We start from the raw sequence: 24,808 nt of genomic DNA on the forward strand, positions 1-24,808 counted from the left end.
GTCATGGGTGGATCACAAGATTGCCTATTGTGCTTAACAGCTATAAAGTAAAATACTGGTATTATCTTCACCTTTGTATGAAACAAAAAAGATGATTTAATTTTGATATTTTTATTCATGTTTTACTTGTCATTAAATATATAGTATTAGTAGTTCAGATCACTTAATATTATTCTTCCATGGCAAAACTTTGTTGTATGTAAGTTTGACTACTCAAACTGTTTTGTATTTTGATGGATAATACAAAATGAACTAATCTTTTATGTCAAAGTTAAAATCACAAAAACTTCTGATGTATTGGAATAATTTCAATCTTAAGACGGCATGTACCTATGATTTGGTTGAAATCTCTGATGTTTTGGAATAATTTCAGTTTTAAGACAGCATATACCTATTGTTAGGTTAAAACCTTAGATGTATTGGAATGATTTCAATCTCAAGACAGCATGTACCCATGATTAGGCTAAAACCTCTGATGTATTGGAATAATTTCAATCTTAAGACAGAATATACACATGGTTTCAACCAGTCATATTTTATCAGATATGGTCAAATGTATATATTTTTTGTAAGTTTAATTTTCATTCATTTAATATAATTATGTAAGTTACATTAAAAGGAAGTCTCTACTTTATCTAACAACCACAAAGCCAGTGGTATACACAGCACTACCAGTTTTAGATTGTCTGTCATAAATAAATAATATTATTGCTCATTTTACCAAGTAAATATATGTTTTTTAATAATGTGCCATTATTATAAAATTATATTGCAAATTGAAAAACATCATAATTGTTGGGTGAATAATATTGAAGGGTGTTATGTTGCTACATAAGATAACACAACTCGTCTGTAAAGGTTTTGGTGAGTAAAGAGCTTAGATGTGTTACAATAACATGTTACATTAATGCATATCTATATTATTTACAAAATATGTAAAAATATAAGTGAAGTAATGTTAAGCTATAACATAATAAACACTGTTTTTTTATGTTTTCCATTGAACAGTAGGTCATTTTCAAACCTGTTAGTATGGATGTAATTCCAAGACTTACCTATAGAGAGAGGATAACTTTGGGAACCTAAAATTTCATCAGAAATTGTCAGTTAATACACTGCTGTTTACCATACTATGTACGGGTTCTACATTAATGACAAATATTTCATCATCTGACATTATTTGACCAGTAAATTGACCAACTAGCTAACCATACATCTAACTCTAACTCTGTTTTGTATTTTAATCACTACCTGTACTGCATTGCAAGGAAACATGTTAACCTGTTGTTTTCTAGTTATAGTAACAGTTAAACAGAAAGAATCAGTTTTATGATAGTTTACTAACTGTCCAGTATCCTTTTGTATCACTAGCTGCAAAAGCATGGGACATCCTTCACATAGTTATGTCATTTTAAAGGCTAAGTTCACTGTTACCCTAGATATAATTAAACCAAATTCCTAATTTTTGTCCTATGTTGAATCACTGTTTCATTAACACAGTATGTTGTAGCCTTTTGATGTTACCTAACAAAATTACCAGAGAAACCTTATGACCATCATTTTAAAGTAACTGAACCTTTGAATAGTGGCCAAATTTTTTTTAAATTGTTTTTGTTGGGTTGTCCTATTCTTGTCAGTAGGACTTACTAGTATTCAAAAACTGCTACATCTTGTCCTTTACCTAATCAAGACTTGTAATTTTTGTTTGTCTTTATTTTATTGCCATTACAACAGAGGTTGTGTTACTTTCTTTAAGATAATAAATATGGGATGGTAAAGCTGAAATAAAGATTTTTCATGGATTCCACAGACTTCAAAGTATGGAAAACCTGTAGTAATGACTGGTGGAAGGATTTTGAAATATTCAAATAAAAAACGTTACTTCTAAGGCTTTATTTAATACATCATGTTTATTTATTTACAGACACAGGAGAAACGGGATGTGAGCCATATTGCAGATGTTTTGAGCAACGTGGAGAAGAAGAGAGAAAATGAACCAGTTATTAAGCCTGCAGTTGTTTCCCACACAGGCACACCTAACAATACACCATTTGGTACTCACCCTGTTACACCAAACCAAATTCCTTCAACACCTATTGAAACACCTCAGTGCAGCCACCCAGGTACACCCAGTCAGATACTTTTGGGTATGTGTTGTCTTATTCATCTTTAATATGCAGTTCTTGCAATATTAATTTATAATTTATAAAAAAGGAAGCTTTCTAGATAATGTTTATACACAGAAATTACATTAAATATAAAGTTATTATGTGAATTAGCAGAATTAGGACACAATATAATGTTGTTCTTACAAAGGGATAAAATACAACATTACATTAAATATCAAGTTATGTGAATTAGCAGGATTAGAACACAATATAATGTCCTTACAAAGGGATAAAATACATTACATTAAATATCAAGTTGTGTTTTTTGGTTATGTTGTGTTTATTTTATTTGCAGAGTTCAAAACGTATGAAAGTTTTTTTGTGTTCTTTATCTCTGGTTTCCATTTTTCTGCTTGTTTCTCCAACATAGAAGTTGTGGCAGTTGTTGCATTATATTTTATAAATAATGTTGGTGTTGTGTTTGTCAGTGTAGTTTTTACATAGTATGGATTTCAGTTATGCACCTGTTTTTGAATAAATATGGTATTTACTGGAATGTTATGTTTTAAGTTTTTTCCAATTGTTGGTCATTTTGCAGCTAATATCAGGAACATATTGTATACAGCAGTGTAAGGGTTTGTAGTTTGTTGTTTCTTTTAATTTATTGTTTGTTTGTTGTTGACTGTGTTGTTGAACTTGGTGTGTGTGTGTGTGTATAATTTTTTTTAAAGGTTTTTGGAGAAAATTTATTGATGTTGATGAAATGTTTTATTTTGTTAATGTCATTGTTAATTTCATCAGGTGTATATAGTTTTGTGGCTGTGTTTATCTGGTTTCTTGATATGTAGTTTTTGTTTCATTTCATATGCTTAGTCCCAGGGAATATATAATCCAGTATGGGTGATTGTTATGTGGATTTCTGTTTTAATTGTGTATTGGTTCTTGTTATCTTGAAATTGAGAAATGCCATTTGGTTAGTTTTTTTCCTGTTCACAGGTGAACTTAATGTTGTGGATGTATGGAGTTAACATGGTTGAAAAGTGTGTGTTCTGTAGATGTGAATCCAGCAATTGTATTGTCAATGTACCTATGCCAGTATAATGGTGGGTATAAGGCTGAATTGATCACTTGAGATTCAATCTGTCATAAAAGTGATGGCTAGAACTGGTGTCACAGGATTTCCCATACTTAGACCATTTATTTATAGGTAGTTTTTGTCATCAAACATGAAATTAATTTTGGTGGTAGTGAATTGCTGATGAAGTGTATTAACGGGTTGGGGTCTTGGATATAAAGTTCTAAAGCTATCTTGCAGGCTTTAGTAGTTGGGACTTCTGTGAAGTGAAAACTCACATCAAAACTGACCATTAAGGATTTATGGTTAGTTGATCAAGAATAGATTTAAAGTTAAAAGAGTCTTTGAAAAAGAAGACAGCTGATGTCACATAGTTACAAATGCTCATGCTATGTATTTACCGAGGTTGTAGTTGAAGATGCTGAGGTTATAGTTACTCTTCAAGGAACACTTTTATACCTATACTAATTAAGTATCTAACATCTAACTGCAACTCCCACTACAATTCCGTACACATTTACACTAGTTAACAACAGTACACTATTTTCACACTGAGAGTCGTGAACAGCTAGTTAACAACATTACACTATTCTCACACTGAGAATCATGTACAGCTAGTTAACAACATTACACTATTCTCACACTGAAAGTTGTGTATGGGTAGTCAATAACATTTCATCATTCTCACACTGAGAGTTGTGTCCAGCTAGTTAACAACATTACACTACTCTCACACTGAGAGTCGTGAACATCTAGTTAATAACATTACACTATGCTCACATTGAGAGTCGTGAACGGCTAGATAAGAACATTACACTATTCTCACACTGACAGTCATGTACAGCTAGTTAACAACATTACACTTTTCTCACACTGACAGTCATGTAAAGCTAGTTAACAACATTACATTTTTCTCATATTGACAATCATGTACGGCTAGTTAACAACATTACACTTTTCTCATGCTGACAATCGTGTACGGCTAGTTAACAACATTACACTTTTCTCACACTGACAGTCATGTAAAGCTAGTTAACAACATTACATTTTTCTCATATTGACAATCATGTACGGCTAGTTAACAACATTACACTTTTCTCATGCTGACAATCGTGTACGGCTAGTTAACAACATTACACTTTTCTCATGCTGACAATCGTGTACGGCTAGTTAACAACGTTACACTATTCTCATACTGACAGTCGTGTACGGCTAGTTAAGAACATTACACTGTTCTCACACTGACAGTCGTGTACGGCTAGTTAACAACATTACACTGTTCTCACACTGACAGTCGTGTACGGCTAGTTAACAACATTACACTATTCTCACACTGAAAGTTGTGTACGGGTAGTTAATAACATTTCATCATTCTCACACTGAGAGTTGTGTCCAGCTAGTTAACAACATTACATCATTCTCACACTGAGAGTTGTGAACATCTAGTTAATAACATTACACTATGCTCACATTGAGAGTCGTGAACGGCTAGATAAGAACATTACACTATTCTCACACTGACAGTCATGTAAAGCTAGTTAACAACATTACACTTTTCTCATATTGACAATCATGTACGGCTAGTTAACAACATTACACTTTTCTCATGCTGACAATCGTAATGCGGCTAGTTAACAACGTTACACTATTCTCATGCTGACAATCGTAATGCGGCTAGTTAATAACATTACACTGTTCTCACACTGACAGTGGGTAATGCGGCTAGTTAACAACATAACACTGTTCTCACACTGACAGTCGTGTACGGCTAGTTAACAACATTACACTTTTCTCATGCTGACAATCGTGTACGGCTAGTTAACAACGTTACACTATTCTCATACTGACAGTCGTGTACGGCTAGTTAATAACATTACACTGTTCTCACACTGACAGTCGTGTACGGCTAGTTAACAACATAACACTCTTCTCACACTGACAGTCGTGTACGGCTAGTTAACAACATAACACTGTTCTCACACTGACAGTCGTGTACGGCTAGTTAACAACATTACACTGTTCTCACACTGACAGTCGTGTACGGCTAGTTAACAACATTACACTGTTCTCACACTGACAGTCGTGTACGGCTAGTTAACAACATTACACTGTTCTCACACTGACAGTCGTGTACGGCTAGTTAACAACATTACACTGTTCTCACACTGACAGTCGTGTACGGCTAGTTAACAACATTACAAACTTCTCACACTGACAGTCTCGTACAGCCACTTAACAACATTACACACTCCTCACACTGACAGTCGTGTACGGCTAGTTAACAACATTACACTATTCTCTCACTGAGAGTTGTGTACAGCTGGTTAACATTATATTGTTCTAATACAGAGAATGATACTGAGTTAGCTAGAATTAATATTACTTTTAAGCCAAGTTTGGATATATGTGAAACTCAGACTAATTATTCATGGGCTGTGCTGTAATTTTTAATATTCCAGTGCACCAGTTTAAAATGAAATGTTATTTATAAGAACCTGTCCAAGAACATTAATATTTCTAAATAGCAACTGATTGTATTAACCTTTATACCTATAACAATTCCTTAGAACTTGTAGAAAGTTTAACACAGCATTGTCCTTTTAGAAATAATATTATATAGATTTATATTAAGAACAATTCATGATGTCTTAAAGAATTAAAATATGGCTACGGGGCACATTAGTGCATTTAATGTGAGGTATTCTTCCATTAGATGAAGAAGAATCATCCAGCATTGTGAGCCTTTGTAGTTCTGAGTCTGACACAGAGTTTGTTGTGGTACCTATGCCTCCATGCTTTAATTTAAGCAAGCCTTTCTTGACATCGGATATGTGGACCAGTAGTTTTGCAGGTGAGTTCATGGTAGCATATTCCTCTACTGCATTTTAAGTAATGTTTTCATAAGTTTAACTTTGTTTGTGAAGGTACTTAGTTTCTCTGCCAGAGTAGTTTATGAACTTGTAACATCCTATACTCTCTACGCTGAAGGTGACATAGGTAGGTTTTAAAATTAATGTACTAATGAAAATTGATACCTGAAGGAACATAGAAATCTCACATAAACACCAAATTAAATTTGGAGTTGATATTAAAACTAGTTTTCAAAGATTTTGATTTGCTGATTAAACTAGCAGACTGTTCTGCTTTTGAGTTGCTTAAAATGATTGTTTGGTAAACATTACTAAAAGCAGGGAAATTTCTTTAGGTTTGTAAAAAATATAATAGTCTCCCAAGTACTTCAAATAATTTTTTTCCGTATATGGGTGTAAAACAATATTTTAACATTGTAAGCCAACTGGTGGTGGGTGGGGATGAACTGCATTAGTGCCTCTGAGAAGATCATAGACTGAGACCAAGTAAGAAATGGGAAATCTAATCTTCTTTAGTTATCATATCAATAATTGAATTTAGAATTATTCTAAGTATAGAATATTGTTTTGTAGAACAAAAGATGTCTGAGTCATACCTCACTTTACCAAAGGGGGAACTTTTCTCAGACACCTAAAACATACATGTAGGAATTGCTGCAGTGCCCCTAAGTAGGATAATTCCAACTTCCTAATGGAGGTCCAAGATCTTATGACGACTACAGAACATGCCTGAAAAGATGTTTGTGCTGTTAGTGGGAGACTTGGATCTTTCTGGTTCTGCTATCTTGCTTCACCAGTTCACTAGTTCCTAATTCCATGCTTCATAATGTTTATTGTTTTAAGTATTAAATGCTGAAAGTCATTGCCACTGCCCCTCGGTATGGATTCCAGAGAAGGTTCTGTTCTTTCAGTTTACTTCCTCTGGGATCTAAACATCCACTCTCATGTTTGCTGTGTGTGGTGACCTGTGAAGGGGAGGAGAGGATCCTGGTGTTTGAGGGGTCCAACCCTAACACACTACTTTGGCCTTGAATTTCTGTAGACAGGCAGCCTTGGAGTGGCTCCCCATAGGGTCAATTGGCTGGTCCACTTGGGCTAGGGTCAACCAAGTAACTGTTGGATGTTCTCAACTGGTGTTGTGGACATTGTATCTGATGCTGGTGTTTGGATATAGTGCTTATGGAACCCTGGCATTGCTGTAGTATCCTTGTTTGGTATTTTAGTGTGCTCCCTCATAGGGCTCCATGATAGGTGGAGTCAGTGGACACTAAAATATTCTTTTTTTTATTATGGATCCTTCAAATAAAAACTTAAAGCAGTGAAAAAACAGTCCATAGGTAAACGACCATGTCTTGAAGATTCTGAGCAGCAATCTTCAACATCTGTACCTTGTTTACTCATACTACATTCTCTTTCAGGCAAACCTTTAGGACAGATGTCTCCCTTTTTCATTCAGAAGGGACTAGAGGGATGAGCTGGCTCTTCAAAGTCAGTAAAGAAACTTCAGTCTGGTGACATATTGGTGGAAACATCTACATCTCAACACAGTGAACTCCTCTTGCATTCAAAGACAGATGGGGATATACCTATTGAGGTTACACCTCATGCTACTTTGAATTTGTCATGAGGAGTTATTGTTGAGAGAGATTTGAAGAACATCCCCTGGTTAGAGATTCTCTCTAGTTTCTCCACCCAAAGAGTTTCTGCAGTGAGGCATATCTCCACTCGCAAAGATGGAATTATGATGCCGACCAGTGTCCTCATTCTGACATTTACATCACTGTAAACACATTCAACCATTAAGGCAGTTATCTTAATTGTAAGGTACGATCATACATTCCAAACCCTCTCAGATGTTTCAGTGTCAGTGGTTCAGTCACTCGAAGACGTCATGTCATGGTTCTTTGACAAGTGCTCGTTGAGGTGGCAAGGACCACAATGCCTATGAGTGTGAAATGGACCCTCGTTGTGTCAATTGCAATGGCTCTCACCCATCCTACTTTTATTTTTGCCCCAAATGGGTGGAATAAAAAGAGGTACAATGTTTGAAAACAGTTCAAATCATCACTTACCTTGAGGCTTGAAAGTTGTCGTCCGCCACTTCATCTTGGACGTATGCTGCTGCACTTCATTCCACTACTACAGTGGGAATGCAGATGGATCTTTCTGTGTATCCAAAAGAATTGTTCTCCAACCAAATGAAAAGTCTTTTGACCTTCATGATTAAAAAAAGTTGATGAATCAACTTCAATACCCATCTCTATCCCTAACATATATTCCAGCAAACCCAAAGATCCACTTTCTTTGGTTCCCTGTATGGGTATTTTTTCGGGTACGTCTTCTTCTCCCACTCCAAGCTGTAAAATGATCAATCATTTGTTCATGTCCTCAGTCACTGGAATCCTCTTCCAACAGCAAAGACCTGTCCAATCGACTGAGGGCAGGATTCATGGAGGTCAACAGACCTCCCTCGAATAAAGAAATAAAGACATGGTCATAAACAGAAAGGCTCTTCACCCAATTCGCCTACACATGAATAAAAGTGGCCACTTTGATACAATGGAACTGTTGAGGTTTATATTCTAATCTGGATGACATCAAAGCACTGATTACTTCCTACCAACCTGTATGTCTTTCCTTACAGGAAACATTTTTGAAACCTGCCGATACAGTCACCTTTCGGCAGTTTTCTTTGTACAGAAATGACAGGCTGTGTGATGAATGAGTGCATGGAGGGGTGGCACTGTTGATTGATCGGCACATACCCACCTTGTCTTTGTCACTCAACACAGCCTTGGAGGCTGTAGCTATCCGTGTTTCTCTGGGTCGTACCATCACTGTTTGTTCTTTCTACCTGCCACCTGGAGAGACCTACAATCAATCAGATATTGATACATTAAACAGTTGCCATCTCCCTTTTTAATCCTGGGGGACTTTAATGGACTTCATCCCCTCTGGAGAAGTGCTCATATTGATAGGAGGGGTCACTCCACATTGTGTATGCTCTCTGATCACAACCTTTCTTTTTTCAGTAGTGGTTCTTGTACTTATTTTCATGCACCTAGTCTGTCCTTTACTGCTATTGATCTTCAATTTGCTCCCATTTTCATGGAGGGTTGACAATAACCCACAAGGCATTGATAATTTTCCTATAATTTTGAGAGACTTGGTTGATGCCACCCAGTCTGCGTGCCTTGGTGGAAGCTGCCCCTCTTTCACTGCTCTTGCAGAACTTGATCTTGCCATCGTCTGTAAACCATCAATAGACAACTTTGTAGCAGCAGTAACTGACTGTATTATACAGGCAACTACTCAGTGTATTCTTAAAACCTTGGCTTGTTTTTCACAATATCCTCGTCCGTGGTAGAATCCTGCCTGCCACGTGGCACGTAAAGCTTAAAAGCAGGCCTGAGATACTTTTCATAGGTATCCCACACTCTCACACCTCATTGCTTTCCAGCAGTAACGTGCTTGGTGGGTAAGACGTCAAAGCCAGAAAGACTTTGATTAAGTTTACAACCAGCATATCTTCTACCACAAGTACCAAAGTCATATGGGACAAAATTGGAAAGGTCAGTGGGTAGTATAATTCTGTTCCCTTCTAGATCTTGCTCCCTGATGGCCAAGAAGTAGCTGATACCCAGAACATTGCCAATACTCTAGGTGAAAGCTTTTACCAGGTATCTAGCACTTCTGCTTCTTCCTCCACCTTCTTAGCCATTAAGACTCGGAGAGAACAGTCACCTCTTTCCATTTGAGCTGATTGTATCTATGGCTATAATCATTTCTCTACACTGGTGGGACTTAAACTGGCTCTTCATCAGTCGAACCTGATGATGTACACTATAAAATGCTTCACCATCTATCTCCTGTTCCTTGCTGTTCTTCTGATTGTTTTTAACTGGATCTGGCAGGATAATGTTTTTCCTGATACCTGGCATTAGGCTATTGTATTGTCTTACCTTTCTCTAAGCCAGGGAAGGATCCCAAGATTCCTTTAAACTACCATCCAATTGCTTTAGCAAGCTGTCTCTGTAAGGCCTTGGAGAGGATGGTTAATGCTCATCTCATTTGGTTCCTTGAATCAAACAACCTCCTCTTGCTCACCCATAGTAGGTTCCGACAACAAAGCTCCACCATGGACCAACTGATTCGACTTGAAACGTCAATCAGAGAAGCCTTTCTCACAAGACAACATCTTGTATCAATATTCTTTGAAATTTGGAAGGCTTGTGATACAACATGGAGGTATGGCATTTTGAGAGACCTCCATTTATATGAGTTATATGGCCATTTGTTAATTTTTATTAAAAATTTTTTAATGGACAGACTATTCCAAGTTTGTGTAGGTTCAACACTTTTCCATTCTTTTCTACAGGAATTTGGAGTCTCTCAGGGCTGTATTTTGAGTGTCACACTTTTCAGTATAAGGATTAATGCCATCACTGAATAACTCCCTCTTACAGTTTCAAATGGGCTCTATGTCAACAACTTTCACTTCTCGTGTCAGTCGTGAAACACGAGGTATATTGAGCAGCATCTACACATTGTTCTCAATCATTTACTGAAGCAGACCAAAGCAAATGGCTTTAATGTCTCTCTCTCTAAACTCACTTGCATGCACTTTTGCCTACAATGGGGTATTCATCCAGATCTTGAACTTTGTATTGGTGAAGTTGTGCTGCCTGTGGTTTCTGAGGCAAAGTTCTTACTGCTTATCTTTGACCGTAAGCTGATCTTTATATCACACGGTATCTTTATAGCAGCTACGGGTCAAATGTACAAGAGCAATGAACATCCTCTGTGTCTTCTCTTCCACCACTGGGGGAGCGAATCGATGTTCTATACTAAAAACATATCGTGCTCTTATTCAGATGAACCTAGACTATGGATCACCGGTCTATGGCTCTGCCAAGACTTCGGCCTTAAAGATGCTAGACCCCGTTCATCATCAGGGTTTCACACACTTCCCCAGTTCTGAGCTTATACACAGAGTCTCTTGAACCTTCTTTGCACCTCTGCTGTCTGCTACTGTCTTTACTGTATGCTTCGAAATTTCGTTCCTTACCAAAGCATCCCAGCTGGGGTTGTTGTTTTTTCTCAGTAGGTCATGCTTTTTCAGAACAGATGATCTTCCATTGCTCCTTTTGGCCTTTGTGTCCAGGTGCAGTTGGATGAATTGGGTCTGTCCTTGGATAACATTACTGTATCCACTGATCAGCCCATCCCACCATGGCTTCTTACAGTCCCCAAATATGACCAAGTCATCTTAGAAAAGCAGACACTCCTGATTGGAAATACTGTCTGTTATTTGCTGAACATCCTTTGAACCATCCTTCCATTCCTATTTATACAGGTGGTTCAAAATCAGGTGACTGTGTGGGCTCTGCTATGGTTTGTTGTGGTTCGGGTGTTGCGTGCAGAATCCCCTCAACAGCTTTTGCGTTCACTGCTGAACAGTATGCTATTTCTCTTGCCCTGGATCACATAGAAGCTAAGCAGTACTCAAACTGTACTATTTATACTGACTCGCTCAGTTCTCTACTGGCCCTGGAATCACCTCATGTTAGTTCACACCTGTTCTCTCCAACATTCAAAACCAACTGGCCCATTTCTCTTTAACATCTACTTCTATCCAGTTTCTCTGGATATCGGTCCACGTTGGTATTCATGGGAATGAGCTTGCTGATACCACACCTAAATCTATCTGCTCTGGCACTATCATTGCTGTGCCTGTTCCATACATGGACTATGGTCCTGTATTCAAAGCTCGGCTCCGTGCCAGCTGGCAGTCGACTTGAAGTGAGCAAAGCAAAAACAAGCTTTTCCAAATAAAACCCTATATTGGACATTGGCCATCCTGCTTACGTCAGGATCAGAAAGAGGAAGTTGTTATAAGTAGACTACACATTGGTCACAGTTTTTTAGCTCATGATTTTCTTTTATCTGGAACTGATGCACTGATGTGTAGTCTGTGTAACACTCAGGCGCCAATAAGCCACATTTGACTTTCTTTCCGTCGTTATGACTCTCAACAACTGCACCATTTTAAACATGTTCTATCCCAAGGTTTATCCATAATGTTAGACAGTGTTATTGGTGATGGTGCACTGTCCACCTTCGTATTGTTTTTAGTTTTTTAAAGGCCATTAATTTTTTTAATGCCATTTAAGTTGTTTAATTTATACATCAGACATTTTTTAATGTCATTCCCTTTTAAGAATCAAAATCCATCTAGTTTGATTTGAAATTAGAAAATGGCCGTAACATGAAATAACTCGAAACTATGATTGGAAAGGTCAACTTCAGGTGACTAATGCTGCTGTTTGAACTACCCATTAGTCATCCTGGTGAGTTATAATAATTAAAACTATGCTGCAGAAAGTCTTTTAAAACTTGTATTACTTTACTTTCTGAAAATGGCCATAATGTTAAATAACTCAAAACCAAAACTGGAAAGGCCAACTTCAGGTTACTCATGCTGATTTTTGAACTTAGCTGTTAGTCATCCTGGCAAGTTATGATAACTACAGTTATGCTACAGAAGGTCCTTTACAACTTGTATTACTGTAGTTTTTCTCTTACCGCTGTAGACTAGATGTAAAAATTGGATTTTATGTTTTTAGTTAAAAAATTAAACTTTGTCTTCTTTTACCTTAATTTCCTTTTATGAATTTCAATAATTTTACCTTAATTTTAACTTTTTACTGGATGTTTGGCACAGATAGCCTAGTTGCTTTATGCTGTAAAACACCAAACCAACCAACCAATCATTGCCACTGCATCAGGAATTTCACTGAGAGATCCTTGCAAAGATTGTATGTAGAATTGTTAACTTTACATCCTCTTGATAATACTGCAGTTTTAAAATTAAGAGTATTTATAAGATACTGATACAAAACGGGATCATCTGGCTGAAAAAGTAATTTACAATTTAAAGAAGAAACATTTATCAACTGATTTTGCTAGTTTTACTTTTTGATTTCCAAAACAATAACATCTTTGTTCCTTCTCTTTTGGTTTTTTATTGCATTCACTATACATTGTGTATTTTTAAAGATGTGTCAGCTACAATTACACCTTGAACGTGTAACATATATTAACTTGCACAGTAGAATTGAAAATTAATTTTCTCTGAACACTTTTTTTTTTATTTGCAAAATGATTCTTTGTGACCAGATATAGGTCAGTGACCTATCACAGTAATCACTATATATAACTTGGATGGGCTTAATGGCTGACTTTAGAGCTTTCAGTATATTGTGATAATAATTTGAAGCTTTTACTATTAAGGAAACGTTATATTTGTTTTAAGTAGAAGCAGAGGAGAAGAACCAAGTGTCCACAAACAAAACATCCATTTCCATTGTTTGCCCTTCAGAAAGCAAGATGGAGACTGTGACAAATGAAGATGACCATATATCATATTTTGTAATGGAAGATAAAACCATGTCTCTTAAAACTGGTGTAGAAGATAAGCTGCAAGAGGAGTTACTGTGTCATCATGTGACCTCTGTGCCTGATTCTGATGATCCAGATATAAATATAATTAAAAATCAGGTTTTAGAGAATACTAATTTATCACAGTCAGTTCCAGTTAACATAATTGTGGAGAAAGTAGGTGATACTGCATCTAAAAACCAGGTTTGGATACATAAATAATGTTGTGTTATGAAATAAAACTGTGTTAAATTGTTTTTAAATACAAAACATTGGTCTGTTTACTTTGACATTATCTTGTTAAAGGCAAATGATTAACCTCATTATTTTGATATTGTTTATTTAAAAGACAAATAATTAGTCTATTTGATATTGTTCAGTTAAAAGACAAATAATTGGTCTGTCTATTTTGATATTGTTTCCATAAATGACAAATTACACTGGGGAACACTAATTTTGTTGCATTTAAAAAAAGACATTTCTATAGTCAATTTGAGTGTGTTGATTTCAAATCTGAAGTCAGTTTTTGTCTGCAAGCTACAGATTTTATGCAATTTGACATTTTTATTTATTTTTTAATTTTTCGTTATTATAGGAAATTATAGGAATAGCTTATCAATTTGTTTGTGTATTTTATTCAGGTAGGAATTTGCGTTTGTAACTTTTACGTTTGTACACTTCATCTGTACAATCTCGTTTAATGCTCCAGCAGTAGTCAGTCATCATACTTTTGTCCCAGCGCCCTTAGTAGCGTTCTTCCTTGACCTTTACGTCTTGGTGGAATCGTTCTCCTTGTTCGTCACTCACAGCCCCCAGGTTGTCAGGGAACTTATCAAGGTGGCTGTTCAAAAAATGAAGCTTGATGCTCATGTTGTACCCAAGATCACGAAAAGCGAGGAGTATTCTGTTCACAAGTTCACTGTAGTTCTCCGCCTTATTGTTTCCAAGGAAGTTCTGAACGACTGCCACAAAGGATAACCATGCTGCCTTTTCTAAAGCGGTCATCTTAGCAACAAACTGATCATCACGAATTAGGGTTCGAATCTGTGGGCCATCAAACACGTCTGCTTTGATCTTCTCAAATGAAAACCCTGGTAAAGCTGTGATGATGTGTTGGAAACATTCACCTTCGGTTTCCAGTGCCTTGACAAATTGCTTCATCAAACCTAATTTGATGTGAAGAGGAGGAAAGATGATCTTATCTCTTATCTCTGCTTACAATTGGGTCTCGTATGATATTTGGCATGCCTGCTTCAAGGGTGTCACGAATATGCCAGTCCTTCTGGACCCAATGTCTGTCTTGTGCTCGGCTGTCCCACATACAGAGGAAACTTGGTGAAACCTTTCTGTTGTCCAAGAAGAAAGTTGACCATCTTTAAGTCTACACAAATGATCCAATTGTGCTCATGATATTTTAATAAGTCCATGACCATTTTCATATCTTCATAGTCTTCCCGCAAATGCACTGAGTGACCGACAGGTACTGCTCCATAAACATTCCCATTATGTAAAAGAACACACTTTAGACTGCGTTTTGAACTGTCTAAAAAGAGTCTCCATTCAGCAGGACTATAGTAAGGTACACCCAGTTCTTTGAGAAGCCCTTGGATGTCATGGCAGTAAACAAACTGTCTGTCTTCTGAAAAGAAGGTCAAAAAAGCTGGTCACGCTTTCTGAAATATAATACTTTAACAGAGTGATCAACAAGATTTCTGCCTTGTAATCTTGATGCCAAAAGCTCTGCTGCTTTCTTTGAAAGACCTAAATCCCGCACTAAATCATTCAGTTCAGCTTGGGGAAGAGGCTTAGGGACGGGGAAAGGTTCAGTGTCTGAAGAATAGTTCTCCGATTGTGTACACTTTTCTGACAATTCACTGTCACAACTGTCTTGTTCGCTTGTATCATGTCCAATGTCTTTATCGTCCAATGAAGGCAAGCCTTTGAAAACTGGAACAGGAACTTCTTCAGAGTGCGGAGCTGGCCGAATAGCTGAGGGAACGTTTGGATACGTAATCTTATGTCGGTTTTTCTTCCCAACACCCGTTGTGTTTACCATGCAGAAATAACAGTCAGTTACATGGTTGGTGGGTTCGCGCCAACTTATTAGAACACCAAAAGGCAGACCATTGCGTTTTCCTTTGGTCCAGTCTCGGAAGCATTTCCTCACAATTGTGGCACACAACATGAGGAGCCCATTGCTTGTCTTGATCACCAAGATGAACTTCAAAATATGCCTTGTAGGCACGCTTGATGAACGAGGATATGTTACGTCTCTGACGATTGAGTGTGTAGCATCCACATATGTAGCAGAAGGCATCAGGCTTGTTTCTGCAATGATATCTATTTTTGGAACCCATGTTTGATCTGAAACAAAAGAAGAATGATCAAAATATTAGAAGCTATCTCTATATATTTACGTGAAAATGCTTATACATGGTTTATGCAAGTTCACATTTATACAATTTCATTAACCTCAAATTGCATACAAACTAGAGCTTGTAGAGAAAAACTAATTTCAGATTTGAAATCAGTGCCTAAAACTCCTTCAGAATCAGTTAAAATATCCAATGCAACTCAAAGTTACTGAAAAAGTGTTCCCCAGTGTTATTAGTCTATTTAATTTGATATTGTTTCGATAAATGACAAATTATTAGTCTGTTTATTGCATTGATATTTTTTATTCAAAAGACAAATAGTTTATTTATTTAGATATTGTTTAGTCAAAAGACAAATAATTAGTCTGTTTATTTTAATATTTTTTAGTTAACCCTTTAGCAATGGGTTTGATATACACGAATTAGTCTGCACATTTTCATATGTGAAATATTTGCTCTATAACTTTATCTTCACAAAATCTGGTAGCATTTTAGTAAAATTACAAGTATTTTGTATGCATTAAATCAGATTTTTTAATGAAATATTTTTATTGGAGATTTATTTGTAAAAATAGTTTGTTTCATTATTAGTCTGAGTGCAAAGTGGTTTGATGTTATGATTAAAATCTGTACTTCATCCCAAGAATCTCAGATATTATTTGTGTAATATCTAGAATTTTGTAAATTCATTTCAAATACTTGTTGTCAGTAACTTTATATTTTCTTATTTTCTGTACTCTAACTACACTAAGTCTTATCATTTAACTAACCTCTTAACAATCATAAAAAAAACAAAACGAAATAGGTATAAATTAAGCTTTTTTCATGCTAGAATGACTACATATACAAATATGTTTAGTTTAAATATCTTAAGTCTCATAATGCTTTATATGGACATGCATATTTATTATTTTTAATTATATTGTCCTTCCACTCATGTCAAGCTAATATTACATAACTTGCATTGACATGGTGCTTTTGCACGCATGTTACATATCCGTGGCTGTGTTTTTGTGGACTAGTATTCTGTAATATACAGTCGCATTTCTGCAATTATACATTATTTATGTGTATATAGATTATTATTATTTAGAAATAAATTAAACTTATTTTTATTAAAATATAAAACCATAAATCAAGAAGTAAAGTAAACAATTACTTTACTCTTCTCATTATGACCTTTGTACTCTGTTGTTGCTGGACATAGGTCACTAAGCCTTTTTTTAAAGTTTGCATGTGGAGGATATCAGTCAAGTTTTTTTCTACAGTTGCATATGCACTTGAATAACTAAAAACCGTAACTACACTGGTACTGTAAAATTCCATTGTAATTTATTGAGCTTAGTAACTAAGATTTATTTAGATTTTAAAAAAATATGAAACTTCGAGCAAACTGAAGACACAACCTACCTCCTTGAAAATTTGGATTGAAAGAATATGGTAGTTTTTTCAAAGATTAAAATGGCTAATAAAACCACTCTGGTGACATTCTAATTTGTTGATCGGTTATTCAAATGACATATGCTGTAGTAAAGAGTATAAAAGGAACTGTTTCAAAAAATGGAAAGAGTTGAACAGGGCCATGTGCTTGATTTAGTTCATAAACCATATTTCAGAAAAATAAAAAGATACAAGGTTCTTATTTTATATTCTAAGTTGTTGATATCAGTAATTTGAGTTCCTAATTTGTATGACATTATAGACCTGGTATTTTAATATCACAAACATCTAACTTGAACCACTGCTACATTCAGCATAACACATGGCTCACTAAAATTTGCATTTAGATGTGTTCTTTTAATATTTACTTTTAAATTAACTCATATATAACATTAAAGTTTGAATCGTAATGTAGAATTTCATTCCAAACTTCCTGATATAAAACAGTAGCTCAGTAAAATTTTGAATGCAAGTCAATAAATGTGATGAAATGGCCTTTGAACCCTGACTCATTGCAAAAGGGTTAAAAGAAAATAATCAGTTTGCTTAATTGAATATTATGCTAAAGATAAAGCATTATCTCTATTTTATTTGACAGATTTGTTATTTTGATAATGTGTTGAAAATTAAGTTTTAGTTTCTTTTTAATAATATATCGAAACACGAATGTGTCTCAAATATCATAATGGATAGCTGTCAAAACCTTTAACTCCAGTTAGGGAAGTGGTGAATTTACTCAGTGTATTTGTGCAGGTAAAACATGTAAAGTTTATAAAGCTCTATGTGCTTGGTTAACATTGAGAGGGAAGTTCTTCAACGCCAGCTTTTAAGTCAAAAATACACAAGTGGAGCTGGATATTTCATAATAACTGTGATATTACAACATAACAAAGTTAGTCATTTTAACCCCATCTGTACAAGCTCAACTATCAATTATTAGGTCATGCTTTGCCAGCTTAAGTTTGTAAAACTTGAGATACCAGCCAGATGAATAATAATGCTACTATACTATCTTATTTAAAACTTCTGTGTTTAAGACGTGACTAATAATATTATCAAACTTATTATAATATAATATTCTATGTACTCAGTTTCAAAACAAAGATTTCATGCATTTTATTTTTCTTGTGGTTTTAGGTGTCTAATAGATATGTTTATATTTATTTTAAGGGTGAAGCTACAAAAGATAAGCATAACCAGGAACAACAACCTGATACAACTGTTGCTGCTAAAGTTAAGGTTTTGCCTTCTTCAACTTCCTCGACTGAAAAGTAAGACTAGTTTTTGGTTACATTATACACTGTACTAACTAACTCTTAGTAAGTATCGTAGTTCCAGTAATCGTAGTTTGGTTGGGGTGATATGGTATAGAGCAGATGAAAAAATTAGTAGATATTTTTTTTGCTCCTTAATAAGATTATTCAATCTGTAATTTCTGTAAAATTCTTTCTATTAGACATCTCTTGTGTTCTGTCAAAATTTAGATCCATTCAGGTTCTTCCTGAAGCACTTGTCACGGGAGCTCTGAGTGCTGCTGCTTGTATTTGTAACACAGCCCGTGCTGTCTTCACGGGAATGAATGAGGTAAAAAACATAATATTTTTATTATTAGTGTTATTATGTCTTGTTAGCTTAATATATGAAATATTATTGGGAGTATAACCAAAATATTGCTGGCAACAAGGATGCTCAATTGATGACATAATATTTTATAATCATAGTAAGTAAGAACAGTATCTTAGATTAACTGTATTCTTCACATGGTTCTTTTCTAATTCTGATCTATGTAAGTAGCTTGTTTATGTCAGAAGTTAATAGTAGTGTGACTAATTCATACTATACTAATTAATAACCTAACATCTAACTGTAACACCCCCTACCATCCCTATGATGTGCCTGGCTGTGGTCAGTTACAAACTCTATTTGTTAACCTAAAGATGATCTAAGAAGGTCAAAATGTTATTCTGTACTTTATTGTAATTAAAGTTCTAAGACCCTTGATAATACGTGACTAATTCAGTTTTAACTTCTCTATTCACGGACTTTGTCAAATTGACCAACTACGTAACCACTTTGTACCAATTTAAAGTAATTTAGTTTTGATATTATAAACGTTTCAAATTTTGTGAAGATATACTATATTAAAGTATTTCAATAAAAATTATGTCTTTCCACATAAAAAATAGTTTTCATGAAGTATTTCTGATACATTGAAAAATATTTTCTATGAATATATCAAGTTTTTTTATTTGACTAGTCCATGTGCAAAGTGATTTTCTTCATTTCAAAATCTCAATTGAATAAATTGATAAATATTTTCTATGAATATATCAAGTTTTTTTATTTGACTTGTCCAAGTGTAAAGTTATTTTTTTCATTTCAAAAATCTCAGATTTTATTTGCATAATATTGAAAAACCCCTAAATACATTTTAAAACATTTGTTTTGAGTAAAGCTTTATATATGTTATTTTTTATTCTAACTCTATACAAGGTTGGTCAGTTTGATTGACCTAGTAACCAACAAAATAAATCTAAGTTAACCTTTTATCTATTGGCCTGGCATGGCCAAGCGCGTAAGGCGTGCGACTCGTAATCCGAGGGTCGCGGGTTCGTGCCCGTGTCGCGCTAAACATGCTCGCCCTCCCAGCCGTGGGGGTGTATAATGTGACGGTCAATCCCACTATTCGTTGGTAAAAGAGTAGCCCAAGAGTTGGCGGTGGGTGGTGATGACTAGCTGCCTTCCCTCTAGTCTTACACTGCTAAATTAGGGACGGCTAGCACAGATAGCCCTCGAGTAGCTTTGTGCGAAATTCCAAACAAACCTTTTATCTTTCTAGAATGACTTCTTATTGTGACGTGATACTATATTCTTTTATCTTAAATTGCTTTAAACTCATAACAGTATGCATCTGTTTGTACATAAATCTTATTGATTTATTGCCCTCTGAACTGCATCTAACTATTATTCATGCTATTTATTATAAGTTATAAAGCAGTTGGAGAACATGCAGCTCCCATTATGCTATCAAACAACATTACCAACAAGTTGCTTGCTTGCATGCCTCATGAAACACTTTTATTATATTATTTATTTTACCTAATCTAACTTTAGCTAACTTAAAGAGATTCCTGTTTTTACATTATAATTACTTCTATAATAATAAATAAAGAATAAACAGGAAAAATAAGAAATAAAAGTAGTTATCTGGGTCTTTTGTTTTTGCTGTCGACTGTTGATGACACTTAACCCTACTTTTTTATACAAATCGTAGTAATGCACTCACTAATTGTCATATAATTAAATAATGCACCAAAGAACATATAATAATAACATGCAAAAACATTATACATTCATCTAAGCAAGTTGATATGTTTCCTGTGAGAACACAGCTTGTACTGAAAAAGAGATTGTCAATTCTCTGTTCAGAAAACGATGTAATATAATACATTATTTGACAGATGAAAACCTTGGCTTTCTATTGGTTATCACTAATATAGTATTCAATGTAAGAGAGAAATATTAACAAATCCTGAAATAGTGAATGTGACAGATGGATGTAGCAAGAGATGTATTTGATGAAGGCTCTAAAAATTATGGTTTGTCTGAGCAATATCAATTTCATAGAGAATAATTTATGTTAAATTTACTTATTGGAGAGGCATTGAATAAAATATATCTTGGGAATTCCTCGAGAAAAAAGTCATATTTCTCATACTTGGCAAAATACAGTTTTTTTTTAAGAACTTATATACTGTTTAAATATGGATTATTAGCTACGATTTTGTTTAATACTGATTGGTATAACAAACAAAAAGTAGTTTAATTATATTTTGAATTTAATTCACTAAAAATCTCATGACATATCAGTAAAAAATCCCATGCAGAAAGGGTTAAGTGTGTTTGTTTTCCTATTTCACTGTCTTAAAGTCAGTAAGGAGTTGTTTATCTCTCCTGAATCAATCTTTAATCTGACAAGTCCCCCAACCCTAAAACTAAATATACTTACTATTTTATGTAATTCAGTACATGTATATTTTATTATTTCCATAACAGAATACTCTTGTGAATATCCTGTATACTACATCTTGTAGCTTGTTCTTAATTACAGAAGAAACTTGCTTAAAACCTACCACTAATTACAGAAGAAAACTAATACGTACCATTAATTTTGAAGGAAGATCGCCCACATATCATCATGAATTATAACAGAGCAATGAGAGATGCTATTTTAATAGTTTCTATGGTTCAGACAAACTATACTGATGTGCAAAAGAAAGTATACCAAGAAAATATATTGTTATCTCCAACATGAATGAATCTGAAATATACGTTTTGTTCATGGTATGAGCCTAGATGTAGGGTGTGTTTGTTACAAGTGTGAAACACAGTGTGGAAGCAAAACTTTCTCACGTGTGTGAAAATGCATTTTAACAGATTGTATCATAGGAAACTGTTCTCAAATAATATAAAAATGCATCTGTATATTTTTACAACAATCAGTGAAGAGGAAAATAACTCTAAGATCTACTGTGAATTACAAAAGAAAATCACCAAATTCTACCATGAATTACAGTAGGAAATCACTTAAGATCTACCATGAAATACAGTTAAATAACCTAAATTCTACCAGGAACTACAGTAGGAAATCGCCTAAGATCTACCACGAATTACAGTTGAAAATCACCTAAATTCTACCACGAATTACAGTAGGAAATCACCTAAGATCTACCATGAAATACAGTTAAATCACCTAAATTCTACCAGGAACTACAGTAGGAAATCGCCTAAGATCTACCATGAAATAAGTTAAATCACCTAAATTCTACCAGGAACTACAGTAGGAAATCGCCTAAGATCTACCATGAAATACAGTTAAATCACCTAAATTCTACCAGGAACTACAGTAGGAAATCGCCTAAGATCTACCATGAAATACAGTTAAATCACCTAAATTCTACCAGGAACTACAGTAGGAAATCGCCTAAGATCTTCCATGAAATACAGTTAAATCACCTAAATTCTACCAGGAACTACAGTAGGAAATCACCTAAGATCTACCATGAAATACAGTTGAAAATCACCTAAATTCTACCAGGAACTGCAGTTGGAAATCACCTGAGATCTACCATGAAATATATTTGAAAATCACTTAAATTTTACCAGGAACTACAAATGAAAATCATCTACCACAAATTACAGAAGAAAACCAATATCTACCATTAATTATGAAGGAATATCACCCACATATCATCATGAATTATAACAGAGAAATGAGAGATGCTATTTGGAACATCTGTTTGTAAAGATATTCTGATGTTTCAGAGTGAATGTTACAAGGTTTGTCAGGCTGGTGTGGACAGACTGATCAGACAGGACTAGGGCAGGCAAGCTTCATGAATGCCACTATTTATGCACAGGTTTTTGACTGTAATGTCATTTACAGCAAATTCACTGGGTTATGTCATCGATTGACACACTGTAATCGGGCAACTCGTACACACAGGATCCACATCTACAGTCCCCACACAGGAACAGTGCTAACCCTTGAACATCATCTTTTCAGATTTAACAAAACAAACTTGGCAGGGGTTTAGCTTACAGAGATAGAAGTCTGATGAATTCTTTCCCCAACAGGGGTGGTCAGGAATGTTGTAGTTCCTTTTTATCCCCTCTCATGGAAGATAATTTAACTTTACATGGGAGTTTACCTGTATTTTGCTTTGACTTGTTTAAGGTGGTGAAGTAAGTTGGGGCAGTATGAAAATGATGCATGAGAAAGGAGAGTGAGACAAAGGTGATTGAGATATCTTTTAAGATGGTGCATACACAACTGGTGTGGGCTTGTCTTCTCATACAAAATACAGGTTATCCTTATACAAAGCTAATGGCAGAGTCTGGGGGATGAACACTTCAGTACTGTGTTCAGAAGGCATTTAAGAGAAGAAACATCATAGTGTGGAGAGGAATTTGTGGTGGCCAGAGAATCTCGCTCGTTATAATTGATGGTAATTTCACTGATGAATGTCATCTTACTACCTTTTGTTCTGCCATTCTCCTGCCGATAGCCCAAGGGTAGTTTTTTCAGCATAACAGTATTGGATCCTGTATACAAACAGTTCATTCAATCCAATGATATCACTTTTCTGCCCCATAACCAGCTCATTCTTCTCTCATGTACCCAGTAGCACATTTCTGGATCATCTGGTCAGAAGAATGAGAAGGTAACAAGATGTTCCAAGCAATGGACAAGAACTAAGACAAGTTATCTTGAAGCAGTGAAGATAAGTTTCTGATGAACAATGTCACCAGGAACTCATCTTCACTGTTCCTTTCCTCTTCAGTAACAACATGCACTTGTTATCCTGCTGTCATCATCATCATTTATTTCATTTCCATTTTGATGTTCTTTTATTCTCTTTGGTATACTGATCTCCATCAAATCCCACATAATTTTACAGTTCTTGGAAAAACACAAAATAAAATACATTAATTCACAAGTTCACTCACCACTCCCCATGCACATAACTGTCCTTTTTTCAATGTGCAGTTCAAAAAGTTATTATTCTTAATATTGAGTTCACTAATGAACAACAAGTTTGTCATTTGTTATCAAGAAGCTCTTGTATCCATGGTTAAAGTGAACTGACCAGTTTGTAGGTGTTCCTAAGAAACTTCTCTATCCATGGGTAAAATAAACTGACCAGTTTGTAGATGTTTCCAAGGAACCTCTATATACACGGGTAAAGTGAACTGATCACTTTGTAGGTGTTTTCAAGAAACTTCTTTATACATGGGTAAAGTGAACTGACCAGTTTGTAGGTGTTTTCAAGAAACTTCTTTATACATGGGTAAAGTGAACTGACCAGTTTGTAGGTGTTTTCAAGAAACTTTTGTATACATGGGTAAAGTGAACTGACCAGTTTGTAGGTATTCTCAAGAAACTTCTACATCCATGGGTAAAGTGAACTGACCAGTTTGGAGGTGTTTCCAAGAAACTTCTGTATACATGGGTAAAGTGAACTGACCAGTCCATAGGTGTTTTGAAGAAACTTCTGTATACATGGGTACAGTGACCTAATTTTGTGATACCTCAAGGTAGAATAGTTTTTAATGCTGCCTGAACAACAGATGTATAACTTAAGAGCAACTCATGGCTTGCATTGCAAAAATTGAACATAAGGTTCCTTGAAAATTTGACCACCTAAAATATATCTACAAAATGTGTTCAATAGGATATCACATGCTAGTCAAATTGCTGCTTCATACAACAAACTATAAAGTTTGAATAGGCCTAACATCAGTCATGGGCTTACTTTTTTATTAATAACAATGTGTATTCTGGTACTGTAACCATGTCCATCTATTCTCTGTAAATTGTTATGCATAACAACAGTAAACTTAAAAGGTGTTTGTTATAAGTATCCTTGGAAATGTTTCTATTTTACTTTCCTCTCACTCTGAAATTATGTTATATCATTAATAGTAGAAATGCAATGT

General features: G+C 35.1%; 1 protein-coding gene across 17 annotated transcripts in view; it reads left to right on the top strand.

Moving 5' to 3' along the window:
- The window catches only part of LOC143247215 (next to BRCA1 gene 1 protein-like), a 61,242-nt gene that overhangs the window by 32,155 nt on the left and 4,279 nt on the right, over positions 1 to 24,808 (top strand). For 9 of the 17 annotated variants that reach the window (XM_076494904.1, XM_076494910.1, XM_076494908.1 and 6 more), the window contains 5 exons: positions 1,925 to 2,147; positions 5,897 to 6,034; positions 13,369 to 13,697; positions 18,479 to 18,579; positions 18,793 to 18,892. In XM_076494904.1, the coding sequence (XP_076351019.1) occupies positions 1,925 to 2,147; positions 5,897 to 6,034; positions 13,369 to 13,697; positions 18,479 to 18,579; positions 18,793 to 18,892 (891 nt within the window). The remainder of the gene's footprint in view (positions 1 to 1,924; positions 2,148 to 5,896; positions 6,035 to 13,368; positions 13,698 to 18,478; positions 18,580 to 18,792; positions 18,893 to 24,808) is intronic. The other 8 variants (XM_076494911.1, XM_076494905.1, XM_076494912.1 and 5 more) reach the window with 3 other exon arrangements.

This window comes from Tachypleus tridentatus, chromosome 3 (genome assembly GCF_004210375.1).
Source record: "Tachypleus tridentatus isolate NWPU-2018 chromosome 3, ASM421037v1, whole genome shotgun sequence".
NCBI classification, from domain to species: domain Eukaryota; kingdom Metazoa; phylum Arthropoda; class Merostomata; order Xiphosura; family Limulidae; genus Tachypleus; species Tachypleus tridentatus.